The following is a 20,858-nucleotide window of genomic DNA, read 5'->3' as shown; positions in this document are numbered from 1 at the left end:
TGGTAAATGGACTGATTCTTATATAGCGCTTTTCTACTCTCTCGGAGTACTCAAAGCGCTCTATACAACATGCCACATTCACCCAATCACACCCATTCTCACAAGCACTTTATCTATACTTAGTGCTATCTAACTACATTCACACACATTCATACTCCGATGGATGCATCGGAGAGCAACTTGGGGTTAGTATCTTGCCCAAGGATACTTGACATGCAGATGGGAGGAGCCAAGGATCGAACCACCAACCTTCCGATCAGTAGGTGACCTGCTCTACCTCCTGAACTACAGCCACCCCCACGTCCTGCTGCAGTCTCTTTATTGGCTGGTTGAGCTGTCCCTTAATGTCCTCGAGGCGGGAGTAGGCTAAGGCGGAATGTTTAAAATGCCTAACTATTTTCCGTCCCACTGCTATAGCATCAGCTATGCTCCTCTGTGCTAATAAGCATGGGTAAATAAGCGTGGGTAAACTCTTTGTACTCGTTGTAGTGCATTTGGTGCTTGATTAAATTGCTTGTGTTAAATGCGCTACCTTTTGAGCCTCCTCTGGACAATTTCGCTGAGCACAATTTGCAGTCCGCCTTTGTTTTTGCGTCTTCATTCACTTTGAAATAGTTCCACACGGCTGACTTGTCTCGCCTCCCCTTCTCCCCGCTCTGAGCTGCAGCCGGGGCCTGGGGGCGGGCACTCGGGGCCTGTGATTAACCCCTTACATGCCGCTCAAACATAGACAGGGCTCAGACCGTGGTATCGGCCCCCGGTATCGGGGGACTTTTAACGAGTACGAGTACTTTAGAAAATGTGGTATCGAGGCCGATACCAGTATCGGTATCGGTGCATCCCTAATTTGTACTTTTATAACCTTGAATATAGGCTTTCAATGTTTCCCAGATCATTTTCTGTTGTGTGTGTGTGTGTAATGAAAGCATAATTGCAACACATTTTAAACTAACGATAAGAAAGTGACATCAAGTTAATCCTTTTTTTTGGGGGGTCTGCCATCTTTTTTTTAATGTTACTGACTGTCAGGTATCCTGAGGTATGAATGCTATGCTATCGTTTCAGAGTCTGTCTCTGAAATCAGTGCTGACATCTGTTTAATGGAGCATTCCTCTGAAGTGACCCGACTGTGACTCGACTCGAGTCCGTCACTGTCACCGTCTCTATGTCAAAGAGCAAAAGCCAACTCTGTGCGCCACCCAGTACCAAAAGGAAAAGGAGTAAAGATTTTTCCGAGTCGTTTATTTGACCCCTTCCTAATTGCTGAAGTAAAATGATTGTGATGCATATGGGAGTTATTAGAGAAGCTTAAAAATAAAAAACACATAATAACGCGGCAAGGCTTTCCTTCGGAAGAATAGCCACGTCATTGTTTATCATACGTATTCAGTCTAACTATGGTGGATTTAATACCCCCCCCCCGTTTTTCCCATTGTCCCCATTTTCCAAAAGCTCGGCGTTTGAACTTTGGAGATGTGCAGATTTACTTTTAGCTTTAGAGCACATGTCGTGACTATTGTTTCATATTCTTCCACAATGTCTACAAGTTCTGTGCAGGGCCTTCAGAGGAAATTTCTTAAGGGTCAACAAGAAGAATTTTCCTTAGCACAATGGAAATTGTTATGCAACACAATACGAAGACCCCCCCCCCCCCCCCCCCCCCCTCTCCCCAAAAATACTGCAGGCATGGCATCTCTATTGATGGAAAACTAAAAAATCTCTATCGGTGTAATTTATTGCATCTTTGAAGATAGTGATGCTTCAGTTTCGTGCACGGTAAATTTTTTTCCCATGTGGAACCTGTGACCTCTAGAAGCCAAACTCTGTTCTCCCTGCATTTTTATTCCACTGCTCCCTCAATCAATAATTGCTCACAGATGCCGGACACAAAGACCCACATACGAACTTCTTTATTATCTGGCATTAAATTTATTTACAAGAAATTATTCAGACTTTGGAGAGCAATTAATTTTTAGCTGAATCCAAAATCCTAAATGTTTGTGTATTGGTATATAAAAGCAAAACATGCGCCACCGCATGTCTGTTGGAAACTATTAAAATTTAATTTAATATTGTAAAAAGCTGATGGATTATTGCTGCCAAATACTTAACCAAACCCTCAAAAAAAACAAAGTGCTTATTTCTTTGGTGGATGTCTACTCTATAAGAAAGCTAATTAGCCAATCACATGGCAGCAACTCAGTGATTTTTGGCACGTAGACATGGTCAAGGTGACGTGCTGAAGTTCAAAATGAGCATCAGAGTCGGAAAGAAAGAAGATTCAAATGGCTTTGAATGTGGAATGGCTGTTGTTGCCAGATGAACTGGTCTGAGCATTTCAGAAACTGCTGATTTACTGGGATTTTCTGCACAACTATCTCAAGGGTTTACAGGGAATAGTCTGAAAAAGAAAAAAATATCCAGTTCCCAGGCATTTTTGTGGGCAAAAAAATGCATTGTTGATGCCAGAGGTCAGAGGAGAATGTAGAAAGCCAACAGTAACTAAAGAGCATCTCTGAGCACACAACAGGTCAAACCTTGAAGCTTCCACTCCTGTCAGCTAACAGGAAGCTCAGCAGAGCTGCCTGATCTGATGGGTCTCGATTTCTGATACGAAATAGAAATGGATAGCAGGGTCAGAATTAGAGATAAACAACATGAAAACATGGATGCATCCTGCCTTGTATTAACAGTTTATGTTGGTATTAGTGGTGTAATAGCGTGGGGATGCATTTTGCACCTATTAGTACCAGTTTAGGATGATATATGTAACTATGTCTGTCCCAGTGTATGTATTTTCTGATGGCTGATGATTATCTTGAGTCGTCACAAAGCTCAAATCATCTGAAAATAGTTTCTTCGGCTTGAAAATGGATCTATAATGACAGTCACCAGAGCCCGTTTGAGATGAACCACATCATGGATGTGCAACTGACAAATCAGTAGCAACTGTGTGATACTGTTGTGTTAATATGGACCAAAATCGCTCAGGAATCTTTGCAATACCTTGAATCTATGCCACAAACAATTAAGGCAGTTCTGGAGGCAAAATGGGCTCTGGCCTGGTGCTAGCAAGATTTACCAAACAAAGGGGCAGATGACTGTAAGTAGTGGCCAAATCGCTTATCACAAAGACAGCCTCTAAACCGTAAGTTTCCTGTGAGTCAAAATGACCTGATCATGAATCAACGTCATTGAAACAGCTTGACTTAGTTTTAATAAAGGAAAATATGAACAACATAAAAGGGTTTCTGTGGGAAAAGGAGTGGTTTCTGGGAATCTGACAGAGGTTCCCCTCACTCTCATTTTTTTTTTTCTCATGCCAACTCAGGAAGACGCTAACTCACAAGTTACAAAAGGTTTATTTAAAAAGCTGTTACAGATGCTACAAAGGTTGCTTTGGAACCTTTTCAGCCGAGCCTCAGCAAATCTATTTAAATGATATCATTCTGAGCAAATCGTACATTTAAACAAAACACCCCGCCCCCCCACCACAAAATTTCACACATGATTAACCGTCAGAGTGGTTTCTCATTAAAACTCACTTTAGCCGATCTCACTGCATTTCTGTCTTGCTTTAGTTGGCATAAAAATGCACTATCCACATAAACAGATGTATTCTGCATGTATTCAGTTACTTCTTCATTACTTCCTGTTGTATCAGGTAAAGATAAAAGACACTTTTTGAAAAGTTTGACAGAGTTTTGAGGCTTTAAGCTTATATTTGTCCTCTAATCACTTCCAGTCTTCTCTGCTTCCTGAAGAGAAGTCCCCAGTTTGCAGTTATGTTCACTAGCTCTGGGCCTTTTTTAAGATTGTTTTTCCACAGCAGCAGGACTGCAGGTGTTATTCATAGCAATGACAATGGCATTACTGTATCTCTAGTGCCACAGTAAATGTTCTTGTTCCCAGCAGAGCCTTTGACTTGCCACCTTTAGGAAAAACACACATGGATTTAAGGATGACGCAGTATTCTCATCACCTGTGCTTTCTGTGGCTCCACATGTGAAAAAATACGCTTATTGGGTCATTTTTGAGATTAAAAGTGTGCATTTTTTATATGTCAATATTCCAAAGGCATACATATAAGAAAGCAGAAGCTCAGAGATTCCCCAACTAACAAAAATGGCCGAAGATTTAATGTGAAAGGGTGAGAGCAGAGCAACAGCTAGAAGAAGATAAAGTGTACTATATTTCCAAAAATATTCACTCAGCCATTCAAACTGAAATCAGACGATTGTAGCAAGTGCAAGTAGAAGGATAAGAAGAATCGATAAGCAGGCAGACTAACAATTCTAAGGAACAGTAATTAACTTTCACATAGCTTCTGTAATATGAAGATATTAAGAAAGATTGTAACCTTGCCTTGTGGTTGACTGCTTACTTTGTTTTTCGTAACATCTATTCAGTCATATACTACTGGGCCTAAAGAGTTATGGTACTGTTTCGAGTCAGGAGGACAGATGTCAACTTTGCTGAGTTGTTAGTTAGGTTCCTTTAAACAAGAAATTCATTCAAACAAGACCTGTATTACAGAATAAAGTCCTTTTTTTCTTTAAAAAGACTCCATCACTTATCTTTCATATATAACACTTTGGGATTAAGTGAGGAGGTAAGTCAGAAGTATCTGTGAACTCTAGGCCGTAGCTGAGTCTTCGTGGCCTGTGAGATGATACAAGGCAAGTATTCATGACTGAGCCAACAACTTGTCCAACAAACACCCAGCAATCAGATTCTAACTCCAAAACTGTCATATTGACACTAATGAAACAGCTACCCACTATTTACTCGGATCCAGCTCAGTTTGTGTTACGAAGCCGCAATACATCATACTCACAGAATGCAGCAAAAGACGCCTTGTGGAAACGGGACTACCTCTGGGTTCCTGGCCTTGTATTTTGTGGTTCTTTTTATTCTCTTATTCCACTGAACAGAGCACTTTAGGGTGTTATTTTAGGATCACATGTCTTTGCAGTCCTATAACGCTGTCATTTAAATAATTCGTCCAATTTATTAAAACCTCCAGCAACGAGTGATGCATCACCTACTGCCAAGTATTGTGTTATTTACTTACCAAAGATAATTGAAGTTTATGTCAAGCTGATACAAACTGCCTGACAAGCGTGGTAAACAAATTCAAAAGAAAGCTTAATCAGCATTCTTGCACAAGCTCACACAGAATTAATGAATGATTACGGTCTCCTATTCTCGCGTGTACGTACACACATATAAAACCCATAACTACATGGTGCGTATGCAGCTAGTGTAATAATCCCTACAACATAGTATTTGATCCTTGTCTTTGTCACACGTGCCAATAAGGAGAATATCTCTGGATTTTGGACAAGACAAAACAAGGAATTTTAAGACATCACTTTGATCTGTGGTTTTCACTATTTACTGTTCAGGGTATCTGCCAGTGTATTTAAAGCCAAGGGGCTCAATTTTTCCATGTGTGAGGCAGCTGTTGAAATGGCAATGGAAGTGAAATGTGTTACCCGTTCAGAAACACTGCAAAAGTCAAAGCGTTCAAGTCGTCAGCATTTGTCTCACACGTCCTTAATATTTCTAATGTGACGTCAACCATCCAGGCTACAGGTTGAAGCACGCTGTGTAATGTATAGCAACGTTAAACACAGGTTTAACATGCGCTCAGAGCTCACCGAGGTGCAACAGAGGAAGCTGACAATGTTTTATCACAAAAGCAACACACATGTCAGACACTCACATTTGTGAAGGTTTCGCACATGTGCACTATCATTTAATGTATACATTGCTCCCATGACCTTAACACAGTACGGACAGGAAGAACAACGCAGTTCAGTTGGGTAAAGATAAATGTATCAAAATATTTGAGACTAATCAGGTTTATTGTTTTATATGTTTGTCAACTTCTACAAGCATCACAAAAAATTATGCTTACCTAACTCAAAGTAGCTTAATTTTCATATTTCCCATTGTTTGCTTTAAAGTTTTCTAACATCTTAAAAGTGAAATTAAATTTCCCTGTTTTCAGTCACAAAGAATCTGACATACTCTCCTTTCTACGACTCTCCAAACTAATCAGTAACCTTTTGATACTGACATAACTGATATTATATTATTCTCTAGCTCCCTCTTGAGGGTAAAAGTTGCACATGCGTAACATAGAATCACTGCAGTGCATTTTAACATTGTTCAACATAATAAATAAAGAAAGGGTGGGTGAGTAGAGTTCTCCTTTTCCCCGTTTTCTAAGAAAAGTGTTAATATTAAACAACTGATAAATCAGTTCAGTTAAGAGAAACAAAACAAAACAAAAAAAAGACAAAGCAGAGCCAAATCAGCGTCTTTATTTTACAAACGCATTATTCTATTGACATTTTTTATATAATAAAAAAGCAATTTACAAGCTTAAGAACCAAAATGAAGCAGCACTGAATGATTATGAGTAAAATATATAATTTGAATAAATATATTTTATTTCATGCTATAAAATAAATTCATAAATGGCAATAGATACAACATCAGCTCTAGCTAGCTTCATTTACTTCATAGTTGTACAAAACAGTAGAGTTCTGAGGTTCACAGTTGGGTTGTGAGGTTGTGTGTAGAGTGGACAAAACAGGAGCGGAGGCATTTCTGCTATCATGGTTCAGTTCGTGGGCTCAAATGCACCTCATGCTTCAGCTCTGTGGAAAATATGGGCTCATTGAGACCTTGAGGCAGAATGTTTGGGAACAACTGACTGAGGACTTGTTTCCCCACCTGAAGAGAAGTGCACAATTATACTACGGACATATGGTAGAACGTATGTCCAGTGAGACCACTTTTAATGCTATATACCCTGAGTTCTACTTTTTTTTTTAATGTTGTGTTTTGCCTTGTCACCAAATGCACACGAACCAGAGACATACTAGTGCAGAGTTAGGGGGGATTCAAAAAGGAAAAGGAACAACAGGTAGACTGAAAATGTCCCCTCTGATCCTGAACAACTGCACCTACTGTCTCGGAGCCTGAGGAGCAAAAGGAGACCACTGAACTTCAACATAGCAACAGAGAGCCCGCTCCCAAACAGTGGCTATATAGCCCAAAATCCCTTTCATTATTTCACTCAGCTGGAGGTGCAACTCTGAACAGTGCCACTGAGTTTGATGACTGAATCACGCGCTCAGTTCTCGTGTTGCAGTTTACCAACTACCACTGGATTTTCAATTGAGCATTTCAACCGCGTTTTCACTTTCATATTTTTTTCTCTAAAAACAAGAAGTCAATCTGTCCAGAGTTTCAGAAAATATATAAAAAATAAATCGATATCAAATTGTCCTGGTCCTACTTCAATTCAACAGCTCCCTGACTTTCAGTTTGTTTGATACATGACAGGCCAATATTTCAAAAGGTTTGATGATCCCAATACACCACTTTCACTTTCAAAAAGGTTATTGCTTCTCTTTTTTCAAAGAAAAAAATGTAAAAAAATACACAGTGGACAGAAACTGACAGAAAAGCTATGGAAGACTTACGATTTCTTTTCTAAGCCTGTATCAGTGTTTGTAAACTACCTGAAGTGAGTTTCTTACAAAAGGAACAGGACGAGTTGCAAGTTTGCAAAAAAAATTAAAAAAACAAAGATAAAAAAACACAAAGTAGTCTGACAGCCTTGTAAACACTTCTTTTTGAATACGTGTGGCCCAAAATGCATATCCTGTCCCTCTCAGCGAGGTGGAACTACAAGCTGACGAAGACGGTCGATTCGAGTGTCTATCAAGTTTAGTTGGTTTTTGTAGGTGTGTACTGCCACGTACATAACTATGATACATGAATAACATTTAAACAATTACGCCCCTGTTCACCTACAACAAAAACATGGACTTACTTACTGAGGACAGAAAACTGAATCTCAAAGCACCATTCGAGGGGAGAGGTCCTTACAGAAGTGATTGAGGCCTTTAAGATAACTGAGTCCCTAACAGGTAACTACAGGGATAAAGGAGACTCATCGGATAGAACTGGTAGAACTTAGAACTGGTAGAACTGGATAGAACTTTTAACCAAAAAACAACAACAAAAAGTAAGTGCACAATCAATGACAGAAAAAAAAAGTTTTAAAAAATTGGCAATTGTACACAATTTTTTTGGCTGAGCAGCGTGCAATTCAGCTACAGCATATGTAGGTAAGATATTTTTCTGCACAAATACTCAGTTTACGATCAGCTAAATATCCTGTCTGTTCTCATGCATCTCCTGTCTCTACTTAAATGCATAAACTACAGTACATTGCTTAGATTGTCCTCGATCGTTAAAGAGGAGGGGATTTAGTATAGCCTCTGACTATAGGGCAGCGGCTTGCAGGGAACAAGTTTGCCTCATCTGATTGTAATCAAATGCTACAAAATCAGTTACGCTTTAAAATCAGTTGCCCATCATGTCACAGATTAATAAAACAAAATAAAAATCCAGTGATAGCAAGTGAAAATTAGGGGCAGAGCTTAAGTAGACTAGTACAAAATGGACAAGAATGACATGACTTAATTTCTATTCATTCTTGGCTCCACTTCACAATAAAAGATGCAGCCATATTTCATCATAATCTCTCCATTTAATCCATTCCAAAAGTAAAGAGGCACAAAAATCCAAGTGCCAGAATCTAAAACATAAAGCTTGTGGCAAGGCACTAAGTTTAAGATGCCACTTGTTGTGAAGCAGTCTCTCTTTTTTACACTGGCTTTAAACAATTACATTACCTACTGCACAACTTTTATACCTTGTTTTTATGGCTTAGTATTGTTATGTTATTTATGACTCTGCTACTTAATTTCTGCTTGTTCATTTATTTATTTTCTACACAAGTGATTGTTATAAGCTGGGAAACATACATTCTTTTGCAAATTGCAATGAATTAGTCTCACATTAAATTAAGAACCTATTCTTCCTAACGAGCATTAAATTACACAATCCAGCCAAAATTTACCAGAAAAAAAAAATCATCCCCTATTAGTCTTTGGTGTTGTCTTTTGGCACAAAAATATTTTAGCAGTTTGTACCCTATTCACAAAACCTTGCTGACAATATTCCAAGAAGAAATGCTTGTTGTTGTTTTTTTGTCTTCAAATAAAGGGCAAGAATTATCGTAGTGAGGTTAACATGAATCAGAAACTGATTTTGTTGAGGTCAGATCAGCTGGCAACCCTGCGCGCATCGCCCGCTGACAAAAATATACTTGACTTGGAAAACATTCATCTAAAAAAGTACTGTATATGCTGACAGACAGACATTGGTGATGGTGATTAAGAGTGTTTGTGATAAATTCGTACACTAAAGACAATGAAAAGCTAGCTATACCGATTTTGCAAAATTATCCAAATTTTGGTTTGTCGATGAGTAAAGACGATGAATGCACATTCAAAGGAATAAAAAGGACTGCACTCTTAATATAAAATCTGACATAAGCAACAAAACACAAGATTCTCCCACCAAATGCACACAACGTAGGAAATAATATGAAAACTATAAAATTGTCAATCAATTCTCAATTCATTGACACAAATTCAGCATGGACCAGTTGGGACAAAATAAAAGCATAAAGCAGGTGCTCTTCAAAAATAAAGGCATTAACCAGCTGGATGGCAAGTAAGAAAGCAAAAAATAGCACAAAAGGAACCACCCAGCTGAGCTTTAAATTAGCAAATTCTAATCATCAACCAGGCCTTTTAAATGTGAATATGAATTTTTAAATCACAATGGAAATAAATCTCTATATTCCCACAACACCCCATCCCCGTAATTCAAATAGTATAGATAAAATGCAATGTTACCATATATGTGACTTGTAGCCAAAAGTATTTATGTGATTGCAGAGTCTCATCAAAGCTCAAGACATTTTTACTCAGAGTAAAAATCATCACAATTAAGACAGATTAGCACATTTTATTACTGGGACAGCACTCACCCAAACTGCTAACTCTGCAAAGTGCATCGATACTTTGGATCATCAGCTACCTCTTAAAACATTTACCTCTTAACCTTGACAATACCATAAAGTGGGCTTGACAAAATGAGGAAAACGTGTTACAAGTCTGCACCTGACCCTGAACAATGCAGAAAATGAATATCACAGATTAAGTGTCCAATTGTAGAGGACACAATGGAAAACAAACCCATAGCTCTTTCAAATAATGGAAGAAAAACCATGTCACAATGGCTGAGATTCCTTTGTTCTTTCTGCTTGCATATTGTTCAGACTAGTATATTATAGTGATTTAGGTGAACACATCCAGAGCTGTTCCTGGTGTGCTGAGTTTACAATGAGTACTCCCTGCCTCTGTTAGACACTGAGTATCAGACTGGAAGCCTACCCCAGAAAAAAACAAAAACATATATAATAGTTCTGAATAAACCTCATACAGGGGATATAGAGGAATACAAATTACTTCACTGTATGGATGAGATTCATCCATTACATGGATGGCAGCATCTAAAAACACGCCTAGGCTGACAGAGTGAGATCTCCAGTAGTGATGAGAGATAAAATCCTGAAGTGTTTTGAAGAAAAAAAAATTTTATCTTGAAAAATAACAGAGAAATTTCTCTTACTCTGCTCTCCATATTTGCCCAATAGCACACAAGTAGGCCAGCAATCTTTCTACTCATAACATAGCACCTTCTTAATCATGTTATCCTGGCTAACCATGAAACATTTGACAAGGACTTTGTCCCTAATCCATACAATCAGCAAGGAATATTTCCCCTAAGTATCAAGGCTTTGTGTTGAAAGAATATTCTTTACAGGGTTTGGCAATAAGATACTGTACAAAAAACCTAGAACGGATTTTAAACATTGAACACATCTGTGCCTGGTAGGTTCTTGGCTATGAGGTAGAACCTGGTGAGTTTCATTTAAGTTAAAATACTGTCTATTATGAGTATGTAGTTGCATCATGAGGTATTGAACGGATATGTCACACGAAGCTTTGCACTGGCAGAAAAATCATTCCTTGTGTGTAAGTGGCCTCCTGTGGCCACATGTGCAAAAACAGGTTAGGTAAAAAGGTGATATGACAAGCATCTTACCAGAGCTTTCACATTATCAATTATTGCAACATGCCTATATAACTCTGTAAATATGTTTTAAAAAACATGGAAAGATAAAAAGAGAAATCAATCCGGGGGTCTTGATTATTGGGACCACCTTAAAAATAGTAAGTTGTTACTCCCTTTACTTGAAAGAATCCGATTTCTATAAAGCACCCATTTTCTCTCTGTATTTAGCATTTAACTTTCACAAAACTGACAGAAACCCTCGATGAAAGAAAGGTCCATAGTAGCGGGAGCTGATTCAAAAAGAGGAGAGTCCTTTAAATTGCGCTGAAATAAACATTTCTTAAAGCTTCCTTAACCTGAAGCAGGACCTAAAAATCACATCTTGATGCTTGAGCCTCCTCTGGACTGCACTTTGAACTCTCCTCCATTTCATTGGCTGGTGCCTCTTCTGCATATTGTGCCTCAAAGGCCATCCCCTCAGACGTATCTTCTTGGTCCTTCTGACCTGAGCTTCCCTCCATCCTCTCTGGAGAGTCCATGTGATTGCTGCCCTCTGATGCTCCCAGGTGCTTCTTCCTCAGGTGCTGGTTAAGGGTGCCCTGAAATGGGAAGCATTTCCCACAGATCTGACAGTGAAAGGGCTTGTTGTCCGTGTGGCCACGGATGTGGTACTCCAGCTGGTCTTTCCTTGTGTACTTCTTGCCACAGAATTTACAAACAAATGGGGTGATTCCCATGTGCAGGCGCATGTGGCGGTCCAGGCTCCCTTTCTGATTGAAGGTCTTTCCACAGTAGATGCAAATGAGTCTCTCATTGTAAGGGTACCACTGGCTCCGTAGGCTACGTTCTCGCACATCGTTCTCCAACCCTGTGGGTCCCACAGTTGATTCGCCATCGTCTGAGCCTGGTTTAATATGACTCAGCACCCCTGCGGGGATAGCCAACGGGCGCTTTGCCCTGGCTCGGCCACCTCTGAAGCCACTGAGAATGGAGCGGGAAGGACTGGTGTTGCTGAGGTTGACAAAGCACGGGGAGGACAGCCCTGAGTAAGAATAGGAAGCAGGCTGGATTACAGGACCATAAGAGCCCACAGTGACAGCCACTACCTGGTCTCCATCCACCAACTCTGTGTGATAGCCATCATCACCAGCTGAGGAACTGTCTGAGTAAGTGGGCCTATCGGTCTTTTCTATCTTCACATGCACATCTGTTACTTGCCCATCTTTGCCAATCAGTTCCACTTGCTCTGTTTCTCCCTCCACGGGCGCATCGTGCTCTGACACACTATCACTACTGCCACGATCCGAGTGGCCTTCCTCTTGCTGCTGTCTCACCCGGCCCAGGCTTTTTCCTCCCAGCTCCAAGCGCACTTCATTCCCTGCCTGACTCTGTCGGGAGTAGTAAGGGGGGGAGATCTGGGTGGGATTTATGAAGAGGTTGCTGTCATTGACCCCGTTGCGGCTAGTCTGCAAGCTGTCTTTCTCTGGGCTGCTGACACTAACTGGGAGGCTGATCTTGGAATGGAGGCTCTCCAGGATTTGAGTGCACTTGTCAATGATTGCCTGCATTTGCAGAAAGCTGGCAGCGGTGAGAAAACTGATAATATCTTTGAGCTGCAGGGACATGTGACCTGTGTAGCAGAAAGCAAGAAGCTGTTCAAACACCTCAGGGCTTTTGATGACTGAAATGGAAAGGCCACTCATGGTGCTCAAAGCTGAGTGGTCACGGAAGTAGGGTGAACTAGCTGCCAGCACGGCCTTGTGGGCTCGAAAGGGCTGGCCCTGAACGTGAACAATGATGTCGCACAGCTTCCCTTGCAGCCGCAACTCATTGAGTTGGGTCAGAACAGTGTTGCTGAACTCCGGCACATCAAACTCGATGTAGCTGCCGTCGTCCATTTCTTGTATACGTTTCTCCAGTTTGTTGACAGCCTGATGGGAGAAGAAAAAAGACAAATGTTGTCATATTAAACTGCAACATTTTAATAGCTTCTAGGTACAAAAAAGCACTGGGCCATGTATACACTCAGCTTTGTGCAGAAACTAATGCCATGTCATTCAAGCCCTGCACTAAATCATACCTTCATTAACATTATAATGTTAAGTAGGTTTAAACTGCTCCTCAAAGCATTTTTAAAATTTGACAAAAAATAAACTCCTATTCAGACAAGCAGGAGAAAATGGATGGATAGATTCCAATTTCTTTCAAGTTCACTCTTTACCCTAACAACCTCCAAACATTCAAGATTTTATGCTTTTCTCATTGGCATTAACCACCAACATGAATATGTGAATAATAATTGTGTTAATTACATATGCATTAGGGTGACTAGACTAATATATCTGCCACAGGCAACTGGATGAACTGACTAAAAGTTGGTTTTTGGTTGCACTGCATGCACACACACGGTTGTCTAGGAATGCAACTGTCGCTGCCAGTTGCTGGACTGATTGTGACATGTCAAATTTTAACTTAGGTACCTTACCAAAGCCATTTCTTAATAGCCATTTCTCAACCTGTATGTGCACACACATGCTGTTTAAAAGTAGCACAAACTGAGTGCTTAATACAATGTGAAAAAAGATGCTTGGTTGAACCACGTAGCTCACTTAAATTTTTGCCAAAACAGTGCCCCTGCAATAAATTACAGCAACGAGGCAATTATCAGATTCTCAGCCATGGCTTTGGGTTGGCTGTGGATCACGAGGTAAAGCAGGTTACCTACTAATCGGAAAGTCGGTGGTTCAAAGCCTGAATAATCCAGTCTGCTGGCTAAAGTATCCTTGGGCAAGATACGGAACCCCAAGTTGCTCTCCAAGTTGTTCAGTGTAGTGTGAATGGTTGTGAATTTTAGATTGAACACACTTAGGTGTAGAAAGAAACTCTGGATGAATGAGGCATGTTTTATGGAGTGTTTTGAGTGTTTGAGTAGAAAAGTGCTATATAAGAACCGGTCCATTTACCATTTATTTCTTCTGATGTGACTGTTAGATAGTCCTCTGTCAGGTTTTTCCCAGTCTGTCTGTGCTGTGGATGACACATCAACTTGCTTTAGTTTCAATTTGGGAACGTCTCCTCTAAAAATGTTCTATCAATTTCTTGGACAGTAGGACATGTGAAGCAGAGAGAAGATAAGAGACTACAGTTGTTGACAACACCTGAGCCTACTGTAAATGTAAATCTAAAACCCAGATGGACAGACAACAAAAAGATCCCAAATGTCAGTAATTATGATGAAGGGAAGTTAGTCCTGGCCAGAGCACTTGCAACTGTACTGCTCAGTTGCAGATAAACCACCAAACAAACAATTCATTTCAAAAGATATGGTCAAAAGAAGACAATGAGATGAAACCATGTTTTTGAAGTAATGTCTGGACGGTTGGTGCTTTGAAAATGAACAATGTGGAATCTGATTTCATTCTTTCAGCTCTGAAGAATGTAGCATTATCATGGGAAGATCTCAAAAGCTCTCTAAAATCTTCAGAAAATAATTATGTAAAAACCTCAGAGAAGAGCTTCAAGTCATTTGAAAAAAAGTCATTTCACTGTAAGTACAAACGGCTGCCAGTTTGTCCAGACTTGCTGCTCTGCTGACATGCATTTACAGTTATAAAGTGACACAATGCACTTCACCTGCATGGGAAGCAAGCTAGGTAACAGCCCTTGCAAACTAAGGCCTGACAGTAAATACAACATCACACTTTCTGAAAAAATGTGCTCTGGTGAAACAAGGAGAGGTACATATCGAAAGTAAAGTCAAACACAGACCAGAGACAGCTTTTCAAGAAAACAACATCATAACAACACTCAAACACAATAGTGGAAATACCTTAGGAAATGGGCAACTTGTATAGTCCATAGTAGTGTAAAGTAGGAGTGCTGAATATCTTGGTCATTTTCTTGGAAGGCAACATGTAAAGTTAATAAAGTGTAATTATTATTGAATAGAGAATTTCAGTTTCCCATGCTTTGTCCTATAGTTTAATGTCTTTAAAGTTCCTTACATTTACTACTTACTCGCTGCTGCTAGTAAAGAGGGAGTTGAAAGTAAAGTAACTCTAAGAAATGAAAGCGATAGAGAGATTATGTTCCTGTGTCCCGCATACACTGACTGCATTGTGCTATATCAGGCAGTTAGTCGTGCCATAAAGATATGTGTATACCTTGTTTGGCAGAGAAAGAAGAAAATCTGGTTCTGCCTGGAAGATGAGCGCAAGATAACCGTTCTTAAAAAGAAAAACCTTTTTTCATACCTAACATGAGCATGAGGAAGTACGCCGTTTTTTAAATTTGCTGTTTGCGCTTTTCTTTCTTGATGAGCACACCTCCAATAGCTAAATTAAAAGGTTTACAACCTAAAAGTTACAACTTTCAGGGTTTCACTTTCATGCCCCCATCAAAGTGGAGCGGCCAATGTTGACAACTGGCACACTAAGCTTCAACAATAATATATTGATTTAAGGTGGATTAAAAAATATCAACAAATGGAAATCCTGCCTTCCTAGACAAACTAGTTAAACAACACTGGGAACACTTCTGTTTGTAAAAGCGAATACATTTATCTTGCAAACCTTAACTGGTGTGTCAGTTCTCCAGAATAGACTTCCTCCCTCTCAACTCCATCTGCCCTTAAATAATCTATCCCTCTGCACCTCCTCCATCCCTCCTGCCCCCTTGCTGGCAATTCAGCATGATCTTCTGTGCATTTAGTCCCTGTCAGCACTTTGGGAACATAAACACTTTATCTAGTTGCCAAAGCGTGCCAAGACACCTGTCCAACAAACCATATGTCGTCATCCTGGTTTAGGAAAGGAGAAGTGGTAAGAAAACATAAAGAACCCTAAAGCAGACATGCATTAGTTTCACTTCCTCCATAGGCAGCATTCAAATACAACATCTTCATACACATGCGCAAAAAAAAAAAAAAAAAAAAGATTCTAGCAGTGGCTGCCAACAGCATGCATGTGAGAAGGAGCCAAGTGGAAGGGCAGCCAAAGAATGCATGCTCAGTAGTTGAGATGCACATGCTGAGTGAGGGTCACATGCTTGGCTCACATGGGAAAGCTGAAAATGTTTAAACTCAGCTCAAAAATTACATCTGTGGCTCAAGTTCCCTGTCTGGTAATAGACCAATCTGACACAGCTGCTTAATGTAGGCAGGTAAAAAAAGAAAGGGATATTCTACATAACCAAAACATCAGCTTAACAGTGATGGAAAGATGTCACACACACAAGTTTGGATTCTAAAATGCTGCCATTTCACTGAAAGTCTAAGTCAGCAGGCAAACACTGTATGCTTTCTTCAACATCAGGACAGAAGTGCCTCACAAGCAAAAGGCTCGGGGAGCATTTTTAATGAGATTTTAAAAAATATATATATGTATAGATACACAAAAATAAACTAAATTGTGATACACCTAGGGGAGGGTACGATGTGAAACTCTTAGGAGTGAAAATAAGGCACATTCTGAAAAACGTTAAGGCTTAGTAAAATATCAGAAAGCAGAGCTAAATATTGGATGCTTAGCCTTTGGGTGTCTTCGCTTATTAAATTTGTTTGCAGTACATAAGTGGAATTCAAGAAAATGCTCATCCTTCGTTTCTGCCTACTCACATGCTTATGAGATGAACACAGTGGAAAACTTTATAGTACAAACCATCCATATCTATAATCTTACTGCACTCCCCCCCCCCCCCCCCCCCCCCACACACACACAAAATACTTACATTCATAAACCACTAATGAGGAACAATTGACTAACACAATCATACAGCAATGTAAGCATTCACATGACTTGTTGGTGACAGTGTGCTCCCCAAAGATAAGATTCAAGATAACATACAAGGAGGTTAATGTTATCGTTCCTTTTTCATCATATGCATTCACTACAAGCAGCAGCTGAAGAATTTAGTTAAGAGTAACTAACCTTAGCAGAAAAGGTAAGGATATTTGTGTTTAGTCGGTTAATTCTTTACTGTAACAATGCTTCTTTGCAATACATCTTGTAATTTTGGAAAGTTTGCTTATTTCCTCTTAAATGGTGCCATGTTCCTATAAAAAATGAATTTTTGGGTTGAGCAGCAGAGATAAGTATATGTGTTGCACCCATGAAAAACTTGGCAAATCTTCTCTGCCAGTGCCAAACAGCTTATTCTGTAATTGACTCTTGTTTGGTGTTGTTTATTAGATTGGATAATTAAAATATGAAGAAATGAGAGTTATTGGCAGTTCAACAATTACAATTAAAGCCCATTTTCCATTAGTACCTACTCAGATGGACTCGACTCCTCTCAGATCAAATGGTTTTCCATTACAATTTAGTGCCTCCTGATTTGTGCGGTCGTTATCATGGCAACGTGTAGGAGCGTGCCGCGACATAATTAATATGCGACAGGAATGTTACAACAAAGATGGATGTCAAGGGAGGAACATACCTGGTGTTTGGTCTGTGGCTTTTCATCAGACTCGCGGAAAACAAAAATGGCGGTTTTGATTTTCGTCAACTAGACGCTCTCATGACTCATCCTAGTGACACTACTGACCAGCTAATCGGTGCCATGCAGTCTGACGACGTGACATTTTAGAACCTGCCAGAGGTACTAAAAAAGTACCTGGTACCAGGTACTTGGACCTAATGGAAAACCCTGGAAACCATGGCAAACTGTGCCAAGTCGATCCTAATGGAAAAGGGGCTTAATTCAACAAACTGGGGTCTCAGTAGCACCTGGAAGAACCATACATAGCCAGAACAGCCTGCCACCCACTCCTCATGCTGGTGACCAACTTGATTACACATTGCTGTGGGATGGCATCCCATGCTTAAACCAGCATTGGTGAGCCAGAGGGGCTGTGTTGATCACTCTGGCACAAACTGGACACCCAGGTTTATCACACAAGTGTTTAACGGGATTCGGGTCAGGACTGCAGGAAGCCCATTCAACCCTCTCCACTCCCAAATTCTGGAGGTAGTCTATGATAAAAACCACTCTGTCAAGATTTTCATGGGTGCAACCAACATCCTTGACTCAGCAGCTCAACCCACAAATGCATTTTCCTTACAAAGGCGTCATCATTTAGGGGGGAATAAACAGGGTTTCAAGCAGTATAATCTTTATCGCCATTGCAGTGTTACAACAATTATTGATCCACACACAACCTTGTACAGTAAAATTTGCACAAACTGTTTGTGCCAGGTTCAGTTAAAGGGCAACCCTGTTCACACACACAACAATACTTTATGACTTTTCCTTTTCTGAATCAGTTGTCACGCATTCCCTGACAAATTTTCTACATCATATGAACAGCACTTTTAATGACCAGCAGCAATTAGCTGAGCCATCACTTCACTACACTGTATTTATACCTGGAGCAAATCTACAGTTCTTACACTGTTACAACTACTGATGGTAGCAAAGCAGTTATCGAATGTCTACATTTTACTTTGTTATAAATATTGTACAATTTAATAAGACAATTTAAGGAAATGCATGAGAAAATATTAGAGTTTAGGTTATAATATAAAAGAACATCAACACAGTAACATTTATATAAAGAATTGAGAGATAAACATCACAAATCATGAGAAAAACACAGTGGAGAAATTATTATTATTATGAAATTTGCATGGCACTGTAATGTATCTGAAACAGACAAAATTACTACAGGCAGTCACTATATTTATGCCCCAATAATCTTCTAAATGACCAGGTTACAACACAGAGCCCTGTTTTAGCATATAACAATGTACATAGCTAACTCTCCTGCTAACTGTCTTGTGTTTCATAACACAATATTGCTGCTTCTCCAAAACAGAAAGCAAAGCAAAAAAAACAAAAACAAAACAAAAGCGGACAGTTGGGCGGGTTTAAACCATATTGCCAACTCTAACTGTATTAATTCCACTCTGTTCTAACATGACTCGTAATATATAAGATATTACTACTGTTTTCCGATATCGTTATTAACGAATAACACAAGTTGGTGGTTTCTTTGTAAATTATCAACATATTTAAATGGAAAATATAAGATAACAGCAATAAGCACAAGTGCTTGGTGACAATGAACCCAGGTATTCCTTATAATGTGTCTGACAGCTCGCCATGATGTCTCTGCACTTTGCCCTTCACAGTTGTAACATCACTATAAGTTAGTAGGCACCGACTTTTCCAAAGAGCCCTGCTACATTGATATGTTCTTTAGTCTTTATGTTTAAAACCTGCCTTATGAAAACGAAATTAGATGCAGGCTACTATCTGATATGTAAAATAAATGGGGGACCGATGCCACCCTGGGAACGAAGAATAGGGTTAAAAATAAATCGTACTGTTAGAGCTAATTTGGTGCGTTAACTTATTATGAGCTCCCTTTACCTGTGTCAGCCTGGTATGTGCATGGGAGAATATTAGCATGCAGCGTCTATCTAACCGCACATGCATGTCTTTCCATTGCGGAGCAAATGCAGGGTGTCTCAAACTTTAATGCAAACGCTTCGTTGGTAGTTACTAATTTGGGGGGGGGGGGGGGGTCTACTCTGCGGAGCAGCTAATGTTAGCGCTAGCTTGACAATTTACAGCCACCGGCTTTCTGTTTACATCTCCCCTGCTTCTCACTTCTGCGGTATCTTCTAGTTAGATTAAGGTGGGTTACAAATTTGCTTCAGTTCACCGGGCCGAGACATCCAAAAGTATCAAGCACCGCTCAAGCAGCGGCTAACTAGCCACATTAGCTACCCTGGAATCGAGCTTTATTCCTGAAAAAAAATACATAACTTTCAAAGAGACTTTATTCCTGTGTAAGCTAACGAGCTGAACACGTTTTCTGTCGCTTTAAAAAAGCTTGACACCCTCACACGATTTAACTAGGCAACAACGTCGAACACGGGCACAAACTATGTAGGCTGTCATATGAAAGCGGTATCATGCTAGTTAGCTTATGCTAACAGAACTAGCTTTAGGAGCAACCGCTCAGTAGCGACCAGTGCTAGCTAGGAGCTAACGTTAACTAGCAATTAGTTGCTAGCGGTCGCGGGTAATAACTCCTCATTACTCACACTGCGAGAGCACAGAAGACCCGACTTTACAAGCGTATTTATGGTCACCAGTCCATGCCAGATCTTAAGTCCACCAAACTCACCGTCTTGCAGATTAGCATTAAACGTTGTCCATTCCCTTCAGTGGTTCGCTAACGCTACAGCCAGGCCTCCCCCCCTCTCCAGTCCAGATGTGTCAGACAGTTGCTGCTGCAATTTTTGCATCAACAGGAAGTGTTCTTTAGGCTCTTTACATTCATTCTATCAGTGTGGTTTGCAGCAGCCCCTCCCTTGCTTCATGTCAGCGTTGCATACTGTAACATCGTGTTCCCAGTATAGAACGTGATGGAGGACGCGCACAGGCGGAAAAATAAATGTAAAGTAACCCACAGTCGCGCTCTGATTGTTTTCTACAGATAACGTGGCTATACATTCTCTTATACGTCTACGCCCATAACGCGGCAGTGTACGTCAGATTCGAGTGCTTTCACTTTTGCTAAGCTCTATAAAGTAAATCTTGTAAATTTGGTAAAACTATCGTTTGCTTTATTGGAATCAAGTTATACCGGTGTTGTGCCAAAGTAGGTATCCCCGACAGAATTTGTTTCCCCTGTGCTGGGAGCACGCAAGAAGTACTGATGTTTTCATTTTGTGAAAAATTAGTATCGTTACATTACCATTCAGTTTGAGGGTTACAACAGAAAATTATATATTTATTGCTCACGGGTGTCAGGTGGGATTCTTTTAATAAACCATTAACATTTTGGCTGATAACTATTTTTATTCTCCTGTAACTTTACTATATAAAGA

The 20,858-nt window shown here is 40.0% G+C and overlaps 1 protein-coding gene across 5 annotated transcripts; it reads right to left on the bottom strand.

The window, feature by feature from the left end:
* Positions 1–20,581, bottom strand: zbtb34 (zinc finger and BTB domain containing 34). Of its 5 annotated transcripts, none has more exons than XM_085179472.1 (3): positions 20,070–20,580; positions 13,983–14,046; positions 1–12,950 (listed from the first exon to the last, which is right to left on the bottom strand). In XM_085179472.1, exons 2-3 carry the CDS (start codon positions 13,983–13,985, stop codon positions 11,388–11,390), a joined length of 1,566 nt encoding a protein of 521 aa, XP_085035598.1. In that variant the 5' UTR covers positions 13,986–14,046; positions 20,070–20,580; the 3' UTR covers positions 1–11,387. The 5 variants fall into 5 exon arrangements, with proteins under 5 accessions (XP_085035598.1, XP_085035596.1, XP_085035599.1 ...); XM_085179470.1 differs by having other exon boundaries at positions 20,153–20,580; XM_085179473.1 differs by having other exon boundaries at positions 13,983–14,041; positions 20,153–20,580.
* Positions 20,582–20,858: the final 277 nt, after the last annotated feature.

Source organism: Neolamprologus multifasciatus, chromosome 12 (assembly GCF_963576455.1).
Source record: "Neolamprologus multifasciatus chromosome 12, fNeoMul1.2, whole genome shotgun sequence".
Classification (NCBI taxonomy): domain Eukaryota; kingdom Metazoa; phylum Chordata; class Actinopteri; order Cichliformes; family Cichlidae; genus Neolamprologus; species Neolamprologus multifasciatus.
This window is presented reverse-complemented; position numbering and strand designations above follow the sequence as displayed.